Below are 19,609 nucleotides of genomic sequence, written 5' to 3' on the forward strand. Positions count from 1 at the left end.
GAGGAGAGAAGAGCCGCCAGCTCGGACGGCTCCTCGTGTGTCCGTGCAGGGTTTCTGCCAGGGAGCCAGCCGCCCCGAGCAGCTGGTGCCTCGGGTCTGGCAGGCCGGCCTCCGCTGGCACGCTCATTGTACATTTCCAGATGAGGTGACACGAGATAGGCAGTAATAAAGTCGTCACGAGACTGCAGCCGTGCCATTTAATAATAGAAACTTCACTGCTCACTCTTCATAACCACTACATGTCCCTCTGGTGTTTATCATCGCACGGCTCAGTCACAAACTACACGCCATTCTGTGCAACATGCATCCAAATGCAAAATATAAAATAGTTTTGCATTTATTATGAACTTTTGTAAACTTTATAAATTTTAGTAAATATAAAAAAAAATGCATGTTAATATACTCAATACTGAGATGAACTACTACTACCTGAGTAAGATCATTGTGCAGAGAAGCAATCTCTTGCTGATGTATCCATCAATCAAGATGGTTTGCCCCACAGATTTTTTTTTTTTTTTTTAAATTAATAAACGATAAAATCTTTTCAAAATAACTCCAAAACATAATTTTCCTGTTCATGTTCTGGGGTATAAAATCCCCTCTCTCTCAGAGCCACAGAGGAACATTTCAATACATGAAACATTAAAAATAGCTGTGTTTGAACTTTTTTTTGTTTTCTCAGAGCAGTACATGGCTGACAGCAGGAATTAGGAATAGAGCATACATTTCTCAGCAATAAAAACCTTAGTGTGGCACAGTGGTGGTTACTCGTATTATTCATCATTTTAATTAATATACAGAGAGGTTTGTGGATTCATCTCTTTCTAGAGATTGGTTTAAAGTTGGTCTTCTCTCTAGAAAACTATTCAAAAAGTTCAAAACTTGCCAATGCTGATGTTTTGGTGCTTTTACAGCAAATACAGTACTCTTTGTTTTTGCTTGGCCATGCTCATTTAAACTGTGTTTTACATAAACCTGAGAGGTCATATTACTTGTACATGTCAAAATATCACAAGAAAGATTTATAGGTTTTTCTCAGAATTTTTTTTTAAAAACATCTGACCATTGGAGGGGACGCCGGAGCTGAATGTCACAGGAAGGGAAATAAGAAAATGAATAGGGAAATACTGTTTTGATTTATTCTGACAATTGGCTCATAATACATCTTACAATAATGTAATACATACTGATTATTCAGCTCTGGAGGCTTTAAATCATACTGCTTTCTGGAGATACATCAGAAACAGGGCTTTTTATATCAATAATTTTGTTAAAATAATTCAAAATATGTATGCAGTGTTGTTTTAAAGCCACACTTTAGTCACTGATATGAGTTAATCATTCATATAAAATAAATAAACTCATGCTTTTTGTTGAAAAAGGACCTGTTAAGACTATTTATTGGTGGTTAGTGCATTTTGAATAGAAATCCACCTTTCCAATATACATATAGTTTTGTATGTGTGTTTGGTGCATGACTGAATGGGTTAATGTGTGTTTACAACCCCACACACAAGAGGTAAGTTTGTATATAATGTGAATGAATGAAATGAAACACAACTGTAGATGCTATTTCTATATTTTATTTAAACTTGGAATTGTCCTTTTTCTTTAATAATTAACCACTGTATAAAATCTCCTAACAAAACATTTTTTGGCAGAAACATTCTTGTAGGTAATTCCAATGTAGGACAAAGACAAACTGATAAAACATACCAAAACATTAACACAAAAATATCAGAAACCATAATAATTACAAAAGGTACATTCAATTTTCAAAACTTGATACTTGCTTTCACTTCAAGGTGGAGCAGCAGCGGGTTCCCCTGAGTTTAACCGTAAATGTCCCGTGCTGCAGCACACGTGCAGCCATCATAGCTTTGACAGAACACAACGTTACTGCACGAGGGAGAACAGAGCAAGTGGATTCAGTCACATACTGAGCTCTGTTTCGTCCCTCCAAATTCACATGCTAAGGAAGGAACATCATTTCAATATAACACCATTAATGAGACAAAAGAGACACAGGACAGCATCCCGCATCCCTTCTTACAGCCTGACCTCCATCTCATGGACACTGACCCAAATGTATTGCATCTGATTCTGTCATGACAACAATAGAAGCTAAAATAAAAGCCTGAGGTAGCAATTAAATACCTGCACGGACTCTTAAAGGCCCAATTCAGAACATCTTCAAGTACAATGGCCACATGTGGCATTATAATGATGTGACAATGCATTTGTGTCTGCAGTTTTTGCAAAGTGAGAGGTGAACATCTTGTCATTGCTCATGCTGCACAAATCACCAGCTGCCAAACACAGATACAACATTTTGTTGTTAAGCATAAACCAGCATGAAAGCAAAGAACGGGGCTGCTGTGAAATTCTGGATTGAGCCATTAAGCGCTACTAACACAGGATGGCAGACTCCTCTCAAACACCTACAAGAAAAGGGGTATTCATTTGAAATAATACACTTTAGGATTTCAGTTTTTAAACAATGAAAAACTGTGATATGGGTAAAATCAGGATGCAAATGATGCCACTGTGGTAACAATAGCCCATTCTTCTCCTTTGAATGAGGCTAATAAAATGAAGGAAAACTGACTTTGTGGGAAAGACATTATCACTCACAAGCACAGTGTACCATGTTCATCTCACTTTGTCGTCCAGTGGAGACACATCACAGAAGTTTTCAAATGACAAATCATGTAGGTATGAGAACACTGAAAATGACAAAATATCACACAAAGATAGTATGCATTTAGATTGATCTCTTACCAATATGCAACGGTGACCTCAAAAAAATCTTTGGTTTACATTGTTTGCTCTTCAAAAGAAAGTTAATCTGATTGTGTCGCCTTTCATGCAAAGTCTTCCCAGTTGTTCCCCTGATTGAATCCTCTCGAGTATCCTCTGATTGAAAACACAGCCGTGTGCCACGTTTGTGCACCCACTGACTTTTTGCACACTTTGTTGCTCTTGGTGCTACAATGTAATTCAAAACTGCAAGTTTCACAAGTCTTGTGAATGATGCTCAAATATTTGTGAGTGACTGTAAGGCAATTGCATTCTACATTTGTTTTACTGAATTATATACCTACAGATACATTTTGTAGTTTTTGTTTTTCATCATTGTTAGACTATACAACTTTGTATACAAAGGAACACCAAATACAGTTTTAAATTATTTATATATTTATATAATTATTTTTTTCATTAACAAGATGAGCACAAAAAAATCAAGGGATGCACATTTGCACATGGCTGCACTGTTGCAGTAAGGATTGAATCAATAAAATATTTTCTATATAACTCCATATAACTTTCACCTACAATGTACACACGACTACTGGCAACAGTATATCTCTCGGAGGACATCTACAACTGGAAAATTTTGTGACTGTGCATGAAATCGATTATAATTGTCACTTCATCCATTGAGTGCCTGGGAATCCTTTGAGCACTTTTCTTAGAGTTCACCCGCATCGCAACTCTTTTGGTCCCAGGACAAGGCCACAAATGTGCAAGGCTTTGTTTTTAGGAGCAGCATCTCAACTGATCTCTGAGGCTGTGTCATCTTTGGTCTAATCATGCATAAGAATACCTCACACCACTCATTAACCTTTTGCCAGAGATCAGTTGAGAGATTAAAAGAAATCAGGGAGCAAACAACTCTTTGGATCATAACATCGGTCACCGCTGCACATTGGTTGATGATACAAAACTACTTGACAGACAAGTGCTAATCTTTATCTACTCTACAGTAAAGCATAAACAAGCTGAAACAAAAGAACTACACTGTGTACTCAGTAGTACATATCTTCTAACAAAAATATAGATTCTTTTCATGGAGGTAAAATGTAGTTTCTTGATGTTCATTCAATTCTTCACTTTCATCTCTGATTAAACACTCCCGTTCCTTTTCAACAATCATACTTCATAGTCGTTGCATCCTCATGTGGAGGCTCTCCCTCAGAAAGATTAGACTTTGTTATTTGCATCTGAGGGATGTTTTCCACATTAAGGCCAATCATAAAGCTTAAAGAACCGTCATGCCAATACAAGCACTTTTGGTATGTATTCTTGCATGATTATAAAAAGGAAGGAAGTCAAAGGAAGGAAGTCAACAAACAAAGCCTGTTGTGCAGACATCATTCCAACTGAAATTAAACTAAAGTTTTGGGGAGTTTTTTTCATCTGAGAGGAGGGCAGCACAAGGGTCTGAACAATATTTCAGAGTTACATTCATAGCATTTCTATTAGGCAATTAAGCACTAGAGCAGTTTAGCACTGAGAAGATACCCTGTCAGTTTACCATGTAACACTACATGACTTTTCAAACGTACTAAACCTTGTTCCCTGAGTTTAGGAAAATAATAAGACAATAAAATAATTTGTTTAACGAGGTAGTATAAAACAGGAAATGCAAGGGCAACTGCACACTGACATACAAAACAAAAGCAGACATTCATAATTTTTCCTCCCACACCATTACTCTAATGGATAAAATGAAAAATAAAATCCTTGTTAATACTGGCTCATTATGACCTCAGCAGCATCTGAGGAGGTAAGTAACTGTGTCTCTTATATCTCAATCCACATGATAGGAGGGAAGAGAAAAGAGATACACAGCTTTAAGTGAAAGCTGCAGCGCCCTTACAATCCAATTATTCAGAACAAAGGAGGAGGAAAAACACAAATTGGGATGACTAACATGGTAACCAGAAAAAGCCATCAGGAAGTATCAAATGTTATGTAGCTGAGGCAACCCATTACATAACAAAAGTATAAGCAGTTATTAAATATACAGAGGAAGTTTACCCGGAGGCAAACTGAGGTAGATAATCAGCAAAAGGACTCACGCTTCCCTTTTGCTCCAGTGATAAACTCTCTTAAATAATGTCAGAAATGTAACAGTCATTCTTTTTTTTTTTTTTTTTTTTACATTTTTGACAATCTTTTTTAACATTCATGGTGGGTGAGATTTTTTTTTTCAAAAGCATACACACAAAGAGAAAACAGAGAAAAAAGAGAGAAAGACTTTCATTGAAAGAAGACAGTAAAAGAAATCCTGTGACCCCCTACTTGCGCCTGATACCTCCATAGACTGTCGCTGGCTTCCTGTTCACTGTCTGTTAGAACAATAGAGGATAAACGGTGAAGACAGGAGGGCTCTCTCTTTTGTTTCTTTCTCCCTCACACTCACAACAACACTCAAGGCCACGGCATACTCAACGCAAAGTTTTTGCAGATTTGCACAGACTAAAGAAGTTTCTTGTTCACTGAGTACACGTAACATTTCTGTGCCAACATTTTATGGTCAACAAAACTGCTTGGGAAAAATCAACTTTGATGTAAATATGCCATAACCTTGACACATACACACACACACACACACACACACACACACACACACAAACACAGCCAAACAAACACACACACACACACATATACACGCACTCACTCAAACACACACACACACACACACTCATACACAAGCACACACATTTAGAGAGAAAGTGCAGGCTGAGAACTGCTCTGTGTGTCATGGTGACGGCAGCCATCCTCAGCAGCCTCTGTTGCCTTCAGGTCAGGCTGGCCGCTCTCTTTCAGCTGACCTGTCTGAGCCGGGGCGCTGCTGTCCAACCCCCCGCTGTCCTCCGTGCTCAGAGATGAGGGCCGGCTGCTGGGACCAGAGGACAGGTTGGTCATCTCTGTCTCGTCGTGAGAGTAACGGCCTGAGTCGCCTGTGGCATGGCTGCCCTCGCTGTTGGAGGAGCCCTCGGTGTCGCCGTGGGGTCCCAGCAGCACCTGCAGGGTGGTGGGCTGGTGGGGATCTGTGGACAGCTCCTCTTCATAACACAGCATCGTGGTACCCGGCTTGAACGAAGCGTCTCCGTGTCTGCTGCTCTGCACCTGAAATGAAGTGCTTTTTAAGTTAGATGCTGTTGAACCTCTGACAGACTAATGTTGCTCTTTCATTGGACACGTTATATAGGGACGCCTGCGACCCAACCTGACGTCATTATCAACCCTGCAGAGCAACAATCTGAAAAAAAAAAAAAAGGTTCACCCAAAATATATACTTGCATACTACATGGTTATGGTTGTGAGGAAATCAAACCACACAAGTTTACATGTGAAAAACTCCAGCTCTTTCCAGCTCTTTCCAATAGCAATAACACAGATACACAACATAATCCACAGCCCTTAAGGGTAAAGAGTTTTGTTCAGAACTATTTCTTGCCAAAGAACACCGGCCGACTGTATTTATCTGCCTCAAAAGAATTCAAGGAAGATAGATAAAGGGGTAAGGGGCATTGCGGGATCATTTCAAACACTCGAGAGGCAGGCACTCCTCATTCTCAATCTTACCTGCACCGCCTTAACATTCTTTTTCTCCTCATTGGGGAAGCAAAACCATTTCTTCTTCCTCTCACTATTGGGAAGAACTGGTCCAAGACTGTTGATGATTAGATTTGTTCCACCCTATGAATTAAAAAGTATAAAAATACATGGAAAGGCATTAGCCTGAGGTAGGACTTACCATATTATACTTTACAACACAGTGTCAAACATTCTTTGTTCTGTAATGTGACTGATATGACATATTTTGTCCACTATGTGTTTAGCACCTTGGCATCAATGAAATGGTCTTCAGTCATCATGGGAACCATCACTTCCATGTTCTCAGCCTGTCCATCAGGGCCCAAATGGTGCGCAGTGGCACCAGAGGTGCTAGCTCCTTGCCTGTACGTCTTAACAGCTGAAAATTTCCTGCAGACAAACAAAAACAACATCACTGAAGACAGAATATACTGAAGAAAAAAAGGGTAAATTTTTCCCAGGTACCCCTGCAAAGAACAGTGAGCACTTCTGTCACTCACTGTGTCGTACTTACCTGTTTTTGCCCCGACAGACAATGATGAAAGCACAGATGATTATGCAGATCAATGCGATGCAGACTCCCACAATGATCCCTGTCATTGACTTTTGGTCCAGGTGGTAGAAGCCATCAGAAAAGACTGCAAAGCATGAGGTCAAAATGATCAGATGAACCCATGTTAATCAGTACAGTCTGAGGTGTAGAAGAATTTCCAGGCTTGTGAAAAGATAGAAATAATTTTGTCCTGATAATGTTGAATAAGTTAAAAAAAAAAAAAAAGCATGAGTGATGCATGTGAGTGGAAGACAGGTCAGAGAAACACAGATAGTCACTGACCTGAGGTGTGTGGGGAGCCATGGGAGAGGCGAGGAACATGACCGGAGGATAAACCCTCAGGAGGGACAGCCAGCTCCACCGTGTGAGAAAACGGTCCATCACCCATCTCGTTGGATGCAGAAACTTTCACCAAGTAAACCTGTTGAGGCTTCAGGTTTTCCAGCAGCGCCATGGTGATGCTCCCTGTCAATGAGATTTATCTCTGCTGTTCAACTGTATCTTGTTCATATTTTTATAAAAAGCTTTTTGATTTGATTTGATTTTTTGATTTCTTTTTAAACCTGTGTTTTTTGAGTCTTTCACACAAGATGATCACACGCATTAAAAAGTAAACCCCAAGCTCAAATCTCATCCCTTTTTCTTTGTTTCAAAATGCCCAAAATATTTGGACAAATTAAGATTATCTTATCAATAAAGGGACTATTTTTGTATGTAATTTACAATTCTTGCTGTAGAATGACTTCTACATGCTTGAAAAAGGTTTCAGGATTTCAGTTAATATCAGATAACTTTGAAGCAGTATGTGGGTGAGATAAATGAGAATAGAATTTTGAGTTCATTAATGAGAACATAAGGAGTACACATTAATTAAAGATATAAATATAGGGACAGAGTTTGGTAATAGTTGGGTGCTTTCTTATTATGTTGCATATATGGATTTTTGAGAATTTACTCCAACTCGCTACTTGGACACTGAATAAATCTGTGTGATAATATGTGCAAATAGAAATTGAAATGCAGTTGAATTGTACATTCAAAATGGCTAAAAATCCAGTGAAACTGAAACTGGCAAATATGTCATTTCACATCCAATAAAGAGGAACTAAAAATGCACTTTGCTGTCCAAATACCACCCATTCAGTTGTATGGAGTGAGGTTCGTTTGTATGCTTAATCTATACACAGTTCCTTATCATTTCTACAAACTGAGAGTGGCCACGTCAAACTGTGGTCAAATATTTTTGTTCTGTCTATGGACTGCTTCAAAGGAAATTTAACTTGTAGCCCTTTTTCACAGCAGGGATTTTGAAATGCAGTAGTGTAGCAGCACCCTTTCAGTGAATAAGCATGAACGACACCAGGGCCCTGGCTCGGTTAGACCTAAATGGGACAGAACCTTAATTAATATCATTGGAAACACACTTTTACCCTGCTGTTCATATCAAAATGGCTGCTGTGGAAAAAGTCTATTATAGAAAGAGCTGCAGTGAAATCCAAAGTAAAAAAATCACAGATATCTACCATTATTTTGCCCCAGGTAAGAAAACCCAAGGGTTATATCAAAACATGGCTTTAGGTAAACATGTGGAAGTCATGCATGGTTACACATGGAGTCTTCCTATGAAACATAACCACTCTTAATTAAGTGAAATATTCTGATAGACTATTTCTGACACAAACTCTTTGAGGTTTCTCTGAAACAGGAGAGTCAGATTTTTGCAGTGCAGCAAATTTGAACAGAATACCTTGAATATAGCAAAATACTAAATAAAAATACCAGTAAGATCCCCTTAGATTGCCCACTCACTATAAGGACAAAAGGCCATTACCCTTATTAACATAATAGTCATTCTGGCATATAACACTAGCATAGGTGAAGATTTAGCAAACTGCAATTCACAGGTATCACAAAGACTACATAAATGAATTAGAGGATGAACTGAGTTACTGATTTCCAATGATCCATTTGTCTGGGACAGGGGCCGGCTTTATGTGTCTGTACTCCCCCACAGAGCTGTAAACAGACAACTTGCTCTCTTCTTTCCCTTCTCCCCCTTACCTTCTCTTTGCAGCATTTGCCATTCCCCAGCTATCCAAGCCTTTCTGGAAGCATACAGGATGGTGTAATGTGTCACGGCTATGTTGGGCTCATCCGGGAGCTTCCATGATACGAGTGCTGTGTCCTCCTCAATGAGAGTCACTTTCACGTTGGAAGGGGGCAGTGTGGGAGCTGTTGTTGGGCAGGTGGAGGAAAAGACCAGCGTCACATAAAAATAACTGACCAAGATGCAGTGTATATCAAAAACAGAATATTAAGTGCCCACTCAAATCACCTTAAGAGAAAATTGTGACTGAGTAACTAACAGAAAAGAGTGGTTTATAGTTTTTTTACGACATAGTCCCTTTTTATTGAACCTGTTTGTGCTCACCTTCAGGGAAAGTGCTCTGATACACCACGGGGCTCCAGGGGCTGGACAGCTGGTCAATGTGAAGGCGAATTGCAAACTCATACTTGGTGTTTGGCTCCAGATCCCGCACCAGGAGGCTCTGCTCTCCCCTGCAAGAGGAAATAATAACAGAGGCTTCACCACAAGGATTTGTCCAGCAGATGGTGCTGTGGAGCCATGCTACCTTTGAAGGATAAAATGCTTCATGTAAGTGGTGGTCACTTAACTTCCCTTTACAAGGGTTAATTAAGTGCTACCAAGAGGACTGTTAAGGGTAACTCTGGCAAATCTTGCTCTGATTATATTATAAAGAGGGGGAAACTGTTTTGGTAAAGTGACAGGGTGGGAAACAGTTCACAGTTCCAACAAAAGTAAAAAGTTGTCACTGAATATAAAAATGCACTCACGTCTGCAGGTAAAGCACCAGGGAAGCATTTTGCAGACCAACAGGGTTGCAGCGGATGGTGTAGTTGACTGTATGGCTGGAAGTGAAAGCTGGTCGCCCCCAGTGGAGAAATACAGCAGTTGAGCTGTTAGTCTCTGCATACACATGGTGTGGTGGCGGCGGAGGGGGCACCAGGCGATCTCTAACAGCTGGAGAATACAGTGAAAACGCTGTTTATGTCACCAAATTTGGATTATAGTAAACACAATTGATAACATTATGTTTAAGATGCAATCAAAGTGACTAGATGACTTTTTATTCAGGAAAAATGTCTGTTCAATTATTTTGTAGAACCTACAGACACATCCAGGCGTGCTGATAGTCTGGTCTGCTTGGTAGCCATCTCCAATGAAATTGTAAGCCAGGAGCTTCACATGGTACTTCTTTCGTGGGTCTAAATTGAGAAAAAGAGACTCGATTAAATGCTAAAATAAATCACATCATAGAAAAAAGCATGAGAATGTCTGACTGCTTGTTGCAAAATGTAACAGTCTCTAAGGTTTCAGATGTAGACCTCAAGAATCATCCACATAAGTTTGAGTAGATCACTGCTCTGAAATCAATGTAGCCAAGACAGATGCAATGTGATTTCCTGAACCAATAGGGAGTGGGCATGCTATATAAAGGGGACCTGGACTATATGTTTGTGGGGTCAGTGAGGTTTGGGGTCTGATGGTGTGGTGGGAAAAAGAGGCCAAACACTGGCAACAGATGCTTGGTGTTGTGGGTCCTTTGGTCAGTGTCTGCAGCACTCAGGGCAACAGGACAGAGCACCTCCACTATCCATCACCCTGTCACACAGTCTTTTCATTGCAAATGCGATGGCCCTTTCCCCTGCCCCAGCCAGGGCTGCTGGTCAGTGGTCAGCGGTCACTCCTATTCAGCTCCAGAACCCGGGGGTTAAATCGACAGACCAAACCCCCTGGGAAGGACATCGATGTCGGTCAACGGCAGTTGCCGGCATTACTGACCCAAAGGACCCCACGTTGAACAAAAGCCATCAGAACAAATGTCCTTTTTACCTCTAAGAGAATTATAATCAGGGTTCAGTTCAAATGTTGTATATAGCAACTAACTATCTGTAGGCATTGAGTGATTTCCTCACTCAATTATACAATTTTATGCTGTGATTTGCAAAGACAAGCCAGAGGACAAGAGGGATGGAGCCAGTGTCTGGGGTAGGTAATGGTCAGTTTGTGGACATTTAAAGGCAGGTCTGAACTGAGAAGCAGACACAAGTTGATGTTCACCAGTTACAAAGCCTTTAAATGGATTATGTTTTATCTCTGTAAAGGGCGACCTGAAAATCATTTTCATGTAATAATACGTTTTTGGGAACAGTAAATCTGTTAGTCACTGGAGTCAGTTTGCTTCTCCCCTCTGTAAGCTTCTATAACGCAGCAGGACTGAGAGAGGAAAGCAAATGCACACTGTTTCCCCAGGAATTCCCTAATACTTATGCTTGTTCAGAATTTGGAAGAAGTATTATTTTGTGCATGAATATCCATTATGTACTTGTATTTTTGCCTGACAATCTAATAAGCTAACCTACTATATAAAGCATTTGTTGATCAAAACCTTGAAGGATAGGTTGCTATGAACGTTACTCCAAAATACTGTGTTTATAAGCCAACTTTCATGTTGTTTGGCATACTGAGTCTGTAGTTGCTGTCAATTGCTGACTATTGAGAAACACAAAAAAAAATGCAAATCTCAAGTACCAGTATTTGTTATAAATGAGACATTGAGGAGCATGAAGGGAAAAGTGGGAGACCACAGGAGGTGGACTCATGTCCAGAGGAGGTAAAAGAAGATTAAGAGGGGAGGAGCTACTTGGACCCCTGGCCCTAAGGAGTTTCAGCAGAGCCAGAGAAGGGCCAACAGGTCAGGCCTAGATAAAACTCTGAAAGAATCTGAGGTCATGGGTGTGGAATATGAGATGAGCCTCTTTTTTTGCTCAAGGATCCTCGCTGCAGCCTAACCTAAATGGCTATAGTCTATGAGCAGAGAGGGAGAAAAAAACAGTATTGAGTGTGTAATCAATAATCTAATAAATTAGACCATGTGCCTTGCTTGTCATATATGTAATTGCATGCAAATATGCAAACAGAAGAAAACAAACCCTTCCCTGTGAATAATACTGATCAATGTCTAGCATCTCGAGATACAGCAAGAAGCGGACCAGAGTAAAGACAAATACCCTCTACTACCACCTTTTCTGTTCCCTGCAGCAAGACAGATCCAAACAAAATGGGTCTATACTTGTATCATAATGTTAACTTTATTATCCACAGTTTCTGGTCAATGCCTGAGCTTTTTGTTATACTTCAGTGTCCACCTCTAAAGAGGAACAGGCAGAGTCTCTCCATATGCACCTCTACCCTGCCCTACAATACAATGAGCTTGCCGTAATTATGCGGGAGAGGGGCTATGAGAGGGGGGAAGCTGCGACATCTGGGCCACGACCTTTGACATGGAATCTGGGCAAGCTAAATCCTGCAAAAAGAGGGGTTATACTGCTCCCTCTGAGGGGGGAGGGTCAAACAGAGGAAGTGAGTGGAAAAACAGCCAAATTATAATGCCACTTAGGAGGTGATGATGCAGCATGCTAGTAAAATAAAGTTGAGAGGGAGAACTCAGAAGTCTCAATGGGCGATATTATACAAAAAATATTACAGCTCACTTCATCAGCAACGGGCCACACAGCTTGCAGTTATTTCAAACTTACCCGAGGCTATAACTAAAACACCAGCAGGAGTAGTACCTCGAATTTTGTTGTATGCTTTTGTTTACAATGACAGTAAAGGCTTCTGATTCTGATTCCAGAACTAATTTACTGCATTGTATAACTGTGATAGAAAGTGACCACAAATTTTCTGTGCAATCTGTAAGAAGTCACAAATAACAACAAAATACACATTTTTGGAGGGAATTAGAGACAGGTTGCTCGCAATTAACACTACTTCAAAGAGACTCTGTGGTAGCCCTGGGCCATTGAACAGTCAATCTCTACCACAGATAAGAGCAGGGTGGTCAACTAACCACACAGCAGTATGCAATAATCTGTTGTGGATTCAACTAGCTGCATGTCAAGGAATTACCGCAATACATGTTTCAATTGGAAACATGTGGATTTAGAACTAGAAATAAAAACATACAAGTATGTCATTATTACAATTTATATCCCTGCTGGGCTGCACTCTGCTTTAGTGGTCATGCCTTCAGCAAAGACACTTCCCTCTTATTCCCATAGTGATAAATCTCTTTGCTCCCATAAATTATGCCAGTTTGCATTAAAGGGATTTTTTTAGCTGTTTGTGGTCACCTGATTTTTACAGCTTGCCTCCAGATCCTGTTGGCCCCTGTGGTTTTGTTCTCCACTGTGAAAGGCCCCCCCAGGCCGCAGCATGCAAGGCCTGAACAGGGGCCATAAATGTCAACTCCCACACTGACCCACACACCAGCATCTATCATCTCTCTCCTCTCATCCCCCCTCTTTCTCTCGCTCTCATTCACACAAACTGGCATATAAAGACACAACCACACACACACAGACACACACACACACACGCACACACAGAAAGTACGCACAATATGACCTTTCAAATGATAGCCAGAATTCAAATCTAGTTTTCCCACCAAGCAGCCTCTGCCCAGTGTGTAATCAGAGGAAGCAGCACTGGGTAAGGCCCATGATAGCCTGCAGCTATGAGATAAATCTACAGTTCCGCGCACACAGCTCTGGTGCAAACAGGTATGAAAGGTATTTAGTCCCGACTGGCTCTTCTAATGGGCCATGAGAAGAATACATGTGTGGAAAGGTCACAGTATTTCAACACCGTGTCATTTATACACACAACTGGAGCCTCTCAAACACATTCCTCTCTTTTAGGGTATGCTTTCAATCATGTGGATGGTCATAAGTGGTAATTTAGCGTGTCTCTCTGCACCTTTACACAGATATGAATCAACAGCATCCTGCTTTGTCACAGTTGGTACTTTAGAGAACAGTTTTATTGGTAATCAAAGCATAGCTGGTGTGTAGAACATCAAGAAGAGGGAGTTTCATTTACAGTAGATGAAATTTATAAGGATCACCTGCTAAGGAAGCTGAACATCATACTGTCCACAAGTAATTGCAAATAATACCTTAGAAGTAATCAGGTCAAAGCTAAATAACCAAAATATATGTTTATTTTGAAGGAATTAACTATAATTCTATTTGCCCATATTATTTGGAGTATGGATCACTGAACTGGAAGCTGTTGAGCTTGGTTGAGAAGAATACAATTAAGTGGTTTGGCAGTTAACTACAGAAGGATAGCCACATTTTGGTGGTTCCTCTTATGGGACTGTGTGGTGCCATATAGGCACACCACATATGGACAAACTTTGCATATTTTTATTTATATTGCTTGTGTTTTTTGTTACCTGCCCAGGGACTACAGACATAAATTAACATTCTTGCTAACTGCAGTATATTTACAATCTTTTATTTTATACTGAAATTTCTTAATGTGCTCTGTTGCTATAAAATAAACAAACAAGGTCATTTAAAGGGAGTTTGAACTGATTACTTGTATGCAACGGCACTAAAAATAAACTCAGCGTAGGGTTAAAATTCATTTTACCATTTATGGTAATGCTCACATTGAACTGAAAAATATGAGGCAGCATTTTAATCCAAGGTTTTTCAAACTTATTCATGTTCTGGACCCCCACTTAAACTTATTTTGCCCTCGGGACTCTGATATGACAAGATTCAAAGTGGGGAGATTAAAACATACTCATATGCAAATTTTTGTGTCATAGCGGTGTCTAGTGAATTAACGCTTTAAAACCCGAGTAAATGCACTTGATCTCTTTCTGGAAAAAAAAAAAAAAAACAACCCAACAACAAACAAACAAACAAACAAACAAAAACCTCAATAACACTACCAGAAAAAAATAGCAAAAAAAATCTTTTAAAAAATTCAGAAAACAACCAGTATATTTGTAACGATTAAAATTCTGTATTTAAAAGTCAGATCAGTGATGCTGGATCAATGTCAGATTTCTTGTGAAAGACTGGGTTCAGTTGCCTTTCACAAGCATTTAACTTACAGTGAAATAAAACTATTCTCCTTTTTGCTAAGGACCCCCTGGAAGACCCTCAAAGACCCTGGGGGTCCCCAGACCCCACCCTGAAAAATCCCTGTTTTTAATCCATAATTATCTAAAGACAAGTGCAGAAGGAGAGCGGTGTGCAAACAAATCACTGAGTGACAAATCTCTTCACTGGATTAACTTTCATTTTCATCTCTGTTCATTTTCATATCACGTCAGTGTTGCTGATATTAAATCAGAGCTTGGGCTGTGAACATTTTATTAACCTACAGTCTTTTACATTGCCTTTCCTTTCAGGTCATATCAAACTGGGTTGCTCATTTATGAGTTAACAGCAACATTAACTGTGAGAAGAAGCATTGTTAAAGACAACTGTTGGTGACTTTATTAGCCATTAAAAAGCCAAACACTTCCTATTCATTTATTTACATTATAGTTACATAAAGGAACATGAAGCAGTTTAAGAATTTGAATAATTAATAATGACTAAATTTCTGAGGTTTTTGCTATAATAATTTTAACAGCAACAATAATAACTAATTAAACTGAGAGAAAGTGATGGGTGAGCAGCTTGAAAGCTGTTTTGATTGCACATGCAGCCTCGTAAACAGCATGTTGTGCTGCAGGATGTGGTGCCACATGGGAGGTCAGATGCTGCATGGCACTCCTCTGTCTTCGTGGAGGGTGCTGGACTTAATACACCAGGAATGACAGTGGATCAGCAAAACAGTGAGCTCACAAGAAATCCTCATTGTATGGCCTCAGTTCAGTTAGTAAGAGGTTGCATTTCCTTTGACTCTTAGCTAATAAACTATCTTTGTGGCCCTGCAAGTCAAACACAATGAGAGTCTTTGAAGTCAATGCTCCTCCAGGAACACTGCTCAAAGCAGTCATAAAACACATAATAAATCTCCCTTCACAATAACAACTTCCCTCTTTTCAAGGCTTAGCCCTACAATGTTCCTTTATCAAAGAGGAACAAAAAGATAAATCAATTTATTTATTTATTTATTTATTTTTGGTTTGTTTTTTAGCTTAAGTTGTATTCCATTCCTTATCTTGTTGACTGGTTTCTCCTGTGTTCTAATATCGTTCTAATATCGCCTACACCCTTCTTTCAACCTTCAATGAAATCTGATGAGGCAACCAAGACTGTGAACAAACGACTTAGGTGCAGTTTGTCCTGATATACTTAGAGCTATAGAGCTCTAACTATATCCATACACAGCTTTGTCAAAAGCAAAGTGAAAATGGATAAAATGAAATAATAACAAAGAAAAATAAAACTAATAAAATGCAAATGCTGCAAAACATAATGAAAAAAATCTCAGTTTTTTTTATTATTTCTCCACCATTTGAAGATATCCCTTCACTAGGACCTTGAGTATAGCTTTATATTTGACTTTAGTCATTATTATAATATCACCATTATTTTTGGTTTAGTATTAGTAGTAACAGTAAGAGCAATAATATTAGTAGTGGTATCAGCAGTATTAATAGTGTCTCAACCCACAGAACTAAAAACAAAACAAAACAAAACAAAATAATAATATGGCTCCTATTATTATAGTAATTTATACCGCCTCCTCTTTCTTTTTTCTTTCTTTCTTTCTAATCCCTTTCTAACTCCATGCTTCCTGATTTACAAGTCAGCTGCTGACCACCTGGCTGACCCCCTCTGGCCACAGATGGTCAGTTGTCCACTGCATTGGCCTGGGACGCCTTTCCACTCTCAAACATGGCAAAATGAATCCGACCTAAAGGCCATGATATACCCAACACCATCCGGCAGCTGTTGAATAGACACACACTAAAATTCTGTTCAAAGGTTGAGAGGTCATGGAAGTGGGACGGGCTGTTGGACCATCCCAGGCCCAATCAACCTCTGCATTCCAAATGAAAAGATTAAAACCTATAAAACCAAATACTTGTGAGCTTGGCTGTCAGGAGATGCCGGTGCTGGCTGTCATCTTATTTTTCCACAATAACTAATAGCATTTGTCAACTAAAAACTTGTTTGAGCGGTTAAGACACTACTTTTAATTACATTACTTTTAATTAAAAGTCAATCCAAATGTGATCATTCAAACCACTATCAAACTGGTAGTAGCTACTGATAAAGACATACTCAGACAGGGAATGAAGGAAGTGAATCATACCTGTCGCAGCACTTATATCAACCCTTTGAAAGCCAGGGGCCGGTGGGCAGCCTTTTTATTTTAACCCATTTTTCTCAATCCTCAAATTCAGAAATAATTTGAACTGCTTTGCAGAATGATTAAATACAGTAGGTAAATTCTAAATTTTCTCAATCCTCTTCCACACTAGCCTACACATAATTGTTTTTATTTATTTCAAAAAATATTTTTGAGAAAATGTGTCAAAAAATAAAACAAAAAAAGGAAAAAGAAAACTAAGAAAGAAATGTAAAACGTTTTTCATGAGACAAAAGTAAGAAATTAAAAAAGTAAAATAAAAAGTAAAAAGAAAATAAATACATGGAAAAACGAACAATGTTAATATGATAAAATAAATATATAAAATGTATAATATATAATGTTTAGAAATGTATAAAAATGCTACAAATTGTGCCTAAGGAAATATAAAAAAATATTAAAATTTTGCACTAAATTAATCACAAATAATCAAAAAATAATAACTTCCTGATTTTACTAAATGCATCTAGAAAATGTAGTAATTTTTTTAAATGAATATTTTTGAAAACAAATAAAGGAAATTTTTGTTCAGGTTTCTTTGTATAACCACTTTGATAAAACCTTATGCCTTATGGCACATCCCTAAAGAGAAATTATGTTGCACTATGATCTAGGGCATATTAGCCATAAACTGTTATGCAAATGAGTAAACATGCTTGTCTTCACATAATACCTAAGTGGTAACAGAACTCAAAATTATTATAGCCATTGAAAAAAAAAAGTTTTCCCTAATTAATATGCCAGTGTATGCCACCAAGCCTCATACATTTGTCCCAAGTCCAAGCGAGGGGAATCTTTGGTCTAAGCATTTGTCTCCACACAGGCAGAGAAACACAACCATGACACCACTGTGTCCTGCACAGTGGTGTGCCAATGCACTGTGGTGTCACGACTTCGAACCAAATGACTCGCCCAAAGTGAGGCAAGACAAAACTCACCAAGGCCTCCGATGGTGTGTCTGTTATCCGAAGCACGCAGCTGAATCGGGGAACTCTCAGGCTGGCTCTCCTCGTGGTAGAAGAGACGGTAACCTTGGATGCCGGCTGAGTTTCTGGGTGCCAGCTGCCAGCGCACCAGGAGGGTGGTGCAGTTTAAGGGCTCCAAATGCAGCTCTGGTGCCAGAGGAACTGCAGAGAGACAAAAGTTGGATGTTTCTCTTCCATGTTCAAAGACAGGGCACTATCTTACATATGAATATATATGAATATTTTGTAATGTAATTGTAATGTAATTCTATTAGTTCTTTTTGATAATGAGATGCAGGTTGTAATAGATAAAATCTTTATCCACAACTTTTCTAATAAACCTTTCTCTACTTTGTTCAAAGAGTAAACCTACTCAGATGTAGTTCCAAACTTAAAACTTGAACATTTTACAATGCCTATTCTGCCTTGTAATGAAACTTTTGTACTTTTGCACAGTTTTTTATTCTATTTTTTTTATCTACTGTATTTCATCATTCTGCAAAGCAATTCAAATTGTGTCTGTATTTTTGTACTTTCTGAATTCCATCTTTTAATTTTATTGTATTTTTACCATTATCTAAAGCACTTTGAATTGCATCTGTGTATGAAATGTGCTATATAAATAAAGCTACTTTGCCTTGCCTCGATTATTTTGACAGTTGAATAATCATTTTGAGAAAAAGAAAATTTCCAAATTCTCCAAATCGAGCTTCTCAAATGTGAATATTTTCTTGCTTTTTAAGTCCTCTGTGACAGTAACATTTTTCACCATTTTCTTACGTTTTATAAACCAAATTATTCATTAATAGAGAAAACAATCAACCGATTAACTGATAATGAAAATAACTGTTTGCTGCAACTCTAATAAAAAGTGAAATAGAATATTAAGAGCTACCAGAAAACAAGACGTCAGAGATAGTGTTCCACTATTTGTGTCATGTGACTTAAACTTTCAATCAAATACAACACAAGACAGCCACTCATCACTGCAACACTAATGTCACTAATGTCCACTATGTCCTTGTTCTTAGAGAACAAGAATTTAGTCTCCATCGAGCTGTTTATGCTTATCTGGTGGACATTAAGAGGCTCAGAAGTTTCCTATCAGAGTCCAGCTAGCCTCAGGTCCCTTACCAGCTGCTTCACGCTCAGCATTAGGGACCAGAAAGAGCCACAGTCACTAGCATGGGAGCGAGATCACAGTTTTTTTTTGTTTTTTTTTTAGGTTTTAACTGAATGGAAAGCTTCATTCCTGTCTCCATTTAAAATGGAGACAGAGAGCAGGAGAGATGGGCAGGAAAAACAAATCCTCCCCTCCCCCACATCCAAGCCTCAGATGTAGTTCTAAACAGCCATATTCTGCTTCCCACCCGGAGGCCCGGGTCCCTCTCTTTATGACCCATGACTGAAGCCATTCCAATGTTACTGACAGTGCAGGGCAAAGGTCACGGAGTAACAAACGCAATGCCTTAACAAGATTATTAG

The 19,609-nt window shown here is 39.0% G+C and overlaps 1 protein-coding gene across 1 annotated transcript in view; it reads right to left on the reverse strand.

The window, feature by feature from the left end:
• Positions 1–5,511: 5,511 nt before the first annotated feature.
• The window catches only part of prtga (protogenin homolog a (Gallus gallus)), a 33,431-nt gene continuing 19,333 nt past the window's right edge, over positions 5,512–19,609 (reverse strand). The window contains exons 10-19 of the mRNA XM_030081804.1: positions 18,098–18,286; positions 10,136–10,231; positions 9,800–9,986; positions 9,375–9,502; positions 9,005–9,175; positions 7,226–7,408; positions 6,905–7,028; positions 6,639–6,780; positions 6,379–6,492; positions 5,512–5,919 (exon numbers count right to left, since the gene is read on the reverse strand). Of these exons, the coding sequence (XP_029937664.1) occupies positions 5,512–5,919; positions 6,379–6,492; positions 6,639–6,780; positions 6,905–7,028; positions 7,226–7,408; positions 9,005–9,175; positions 9,375–9,502; positions 9,800–9,986; positions 10,136–10,231; positions 18,098–18,286 (1,742 nt within the window). The remainder of the gene's footprint in view (positions 5,920–6,378; positions 6,493–6,638; positions 6,781–6,904; positions 7,029–7,225; positions 7,409–9,004; positions 9,176–9,374; positions 9,503–9,799; positions 9,987–10,135; positions 10,232–18,097; positions 18,287–19,609) is intronic.

This window comes from Myripristis murdjan, chromosome 3, assembly GCF_902150065.1.
Source record: "Myripristis murdjan chromosome 3, fMyrMur1.1, whole genome shotgun sequence".
Classification (NCBI taxonomy): Eukaryota; Metazoa; Chordata; class Actinopteri; order Holocentriformes; family Holocentridae; genus Myripristis; species Myripristis murdjan.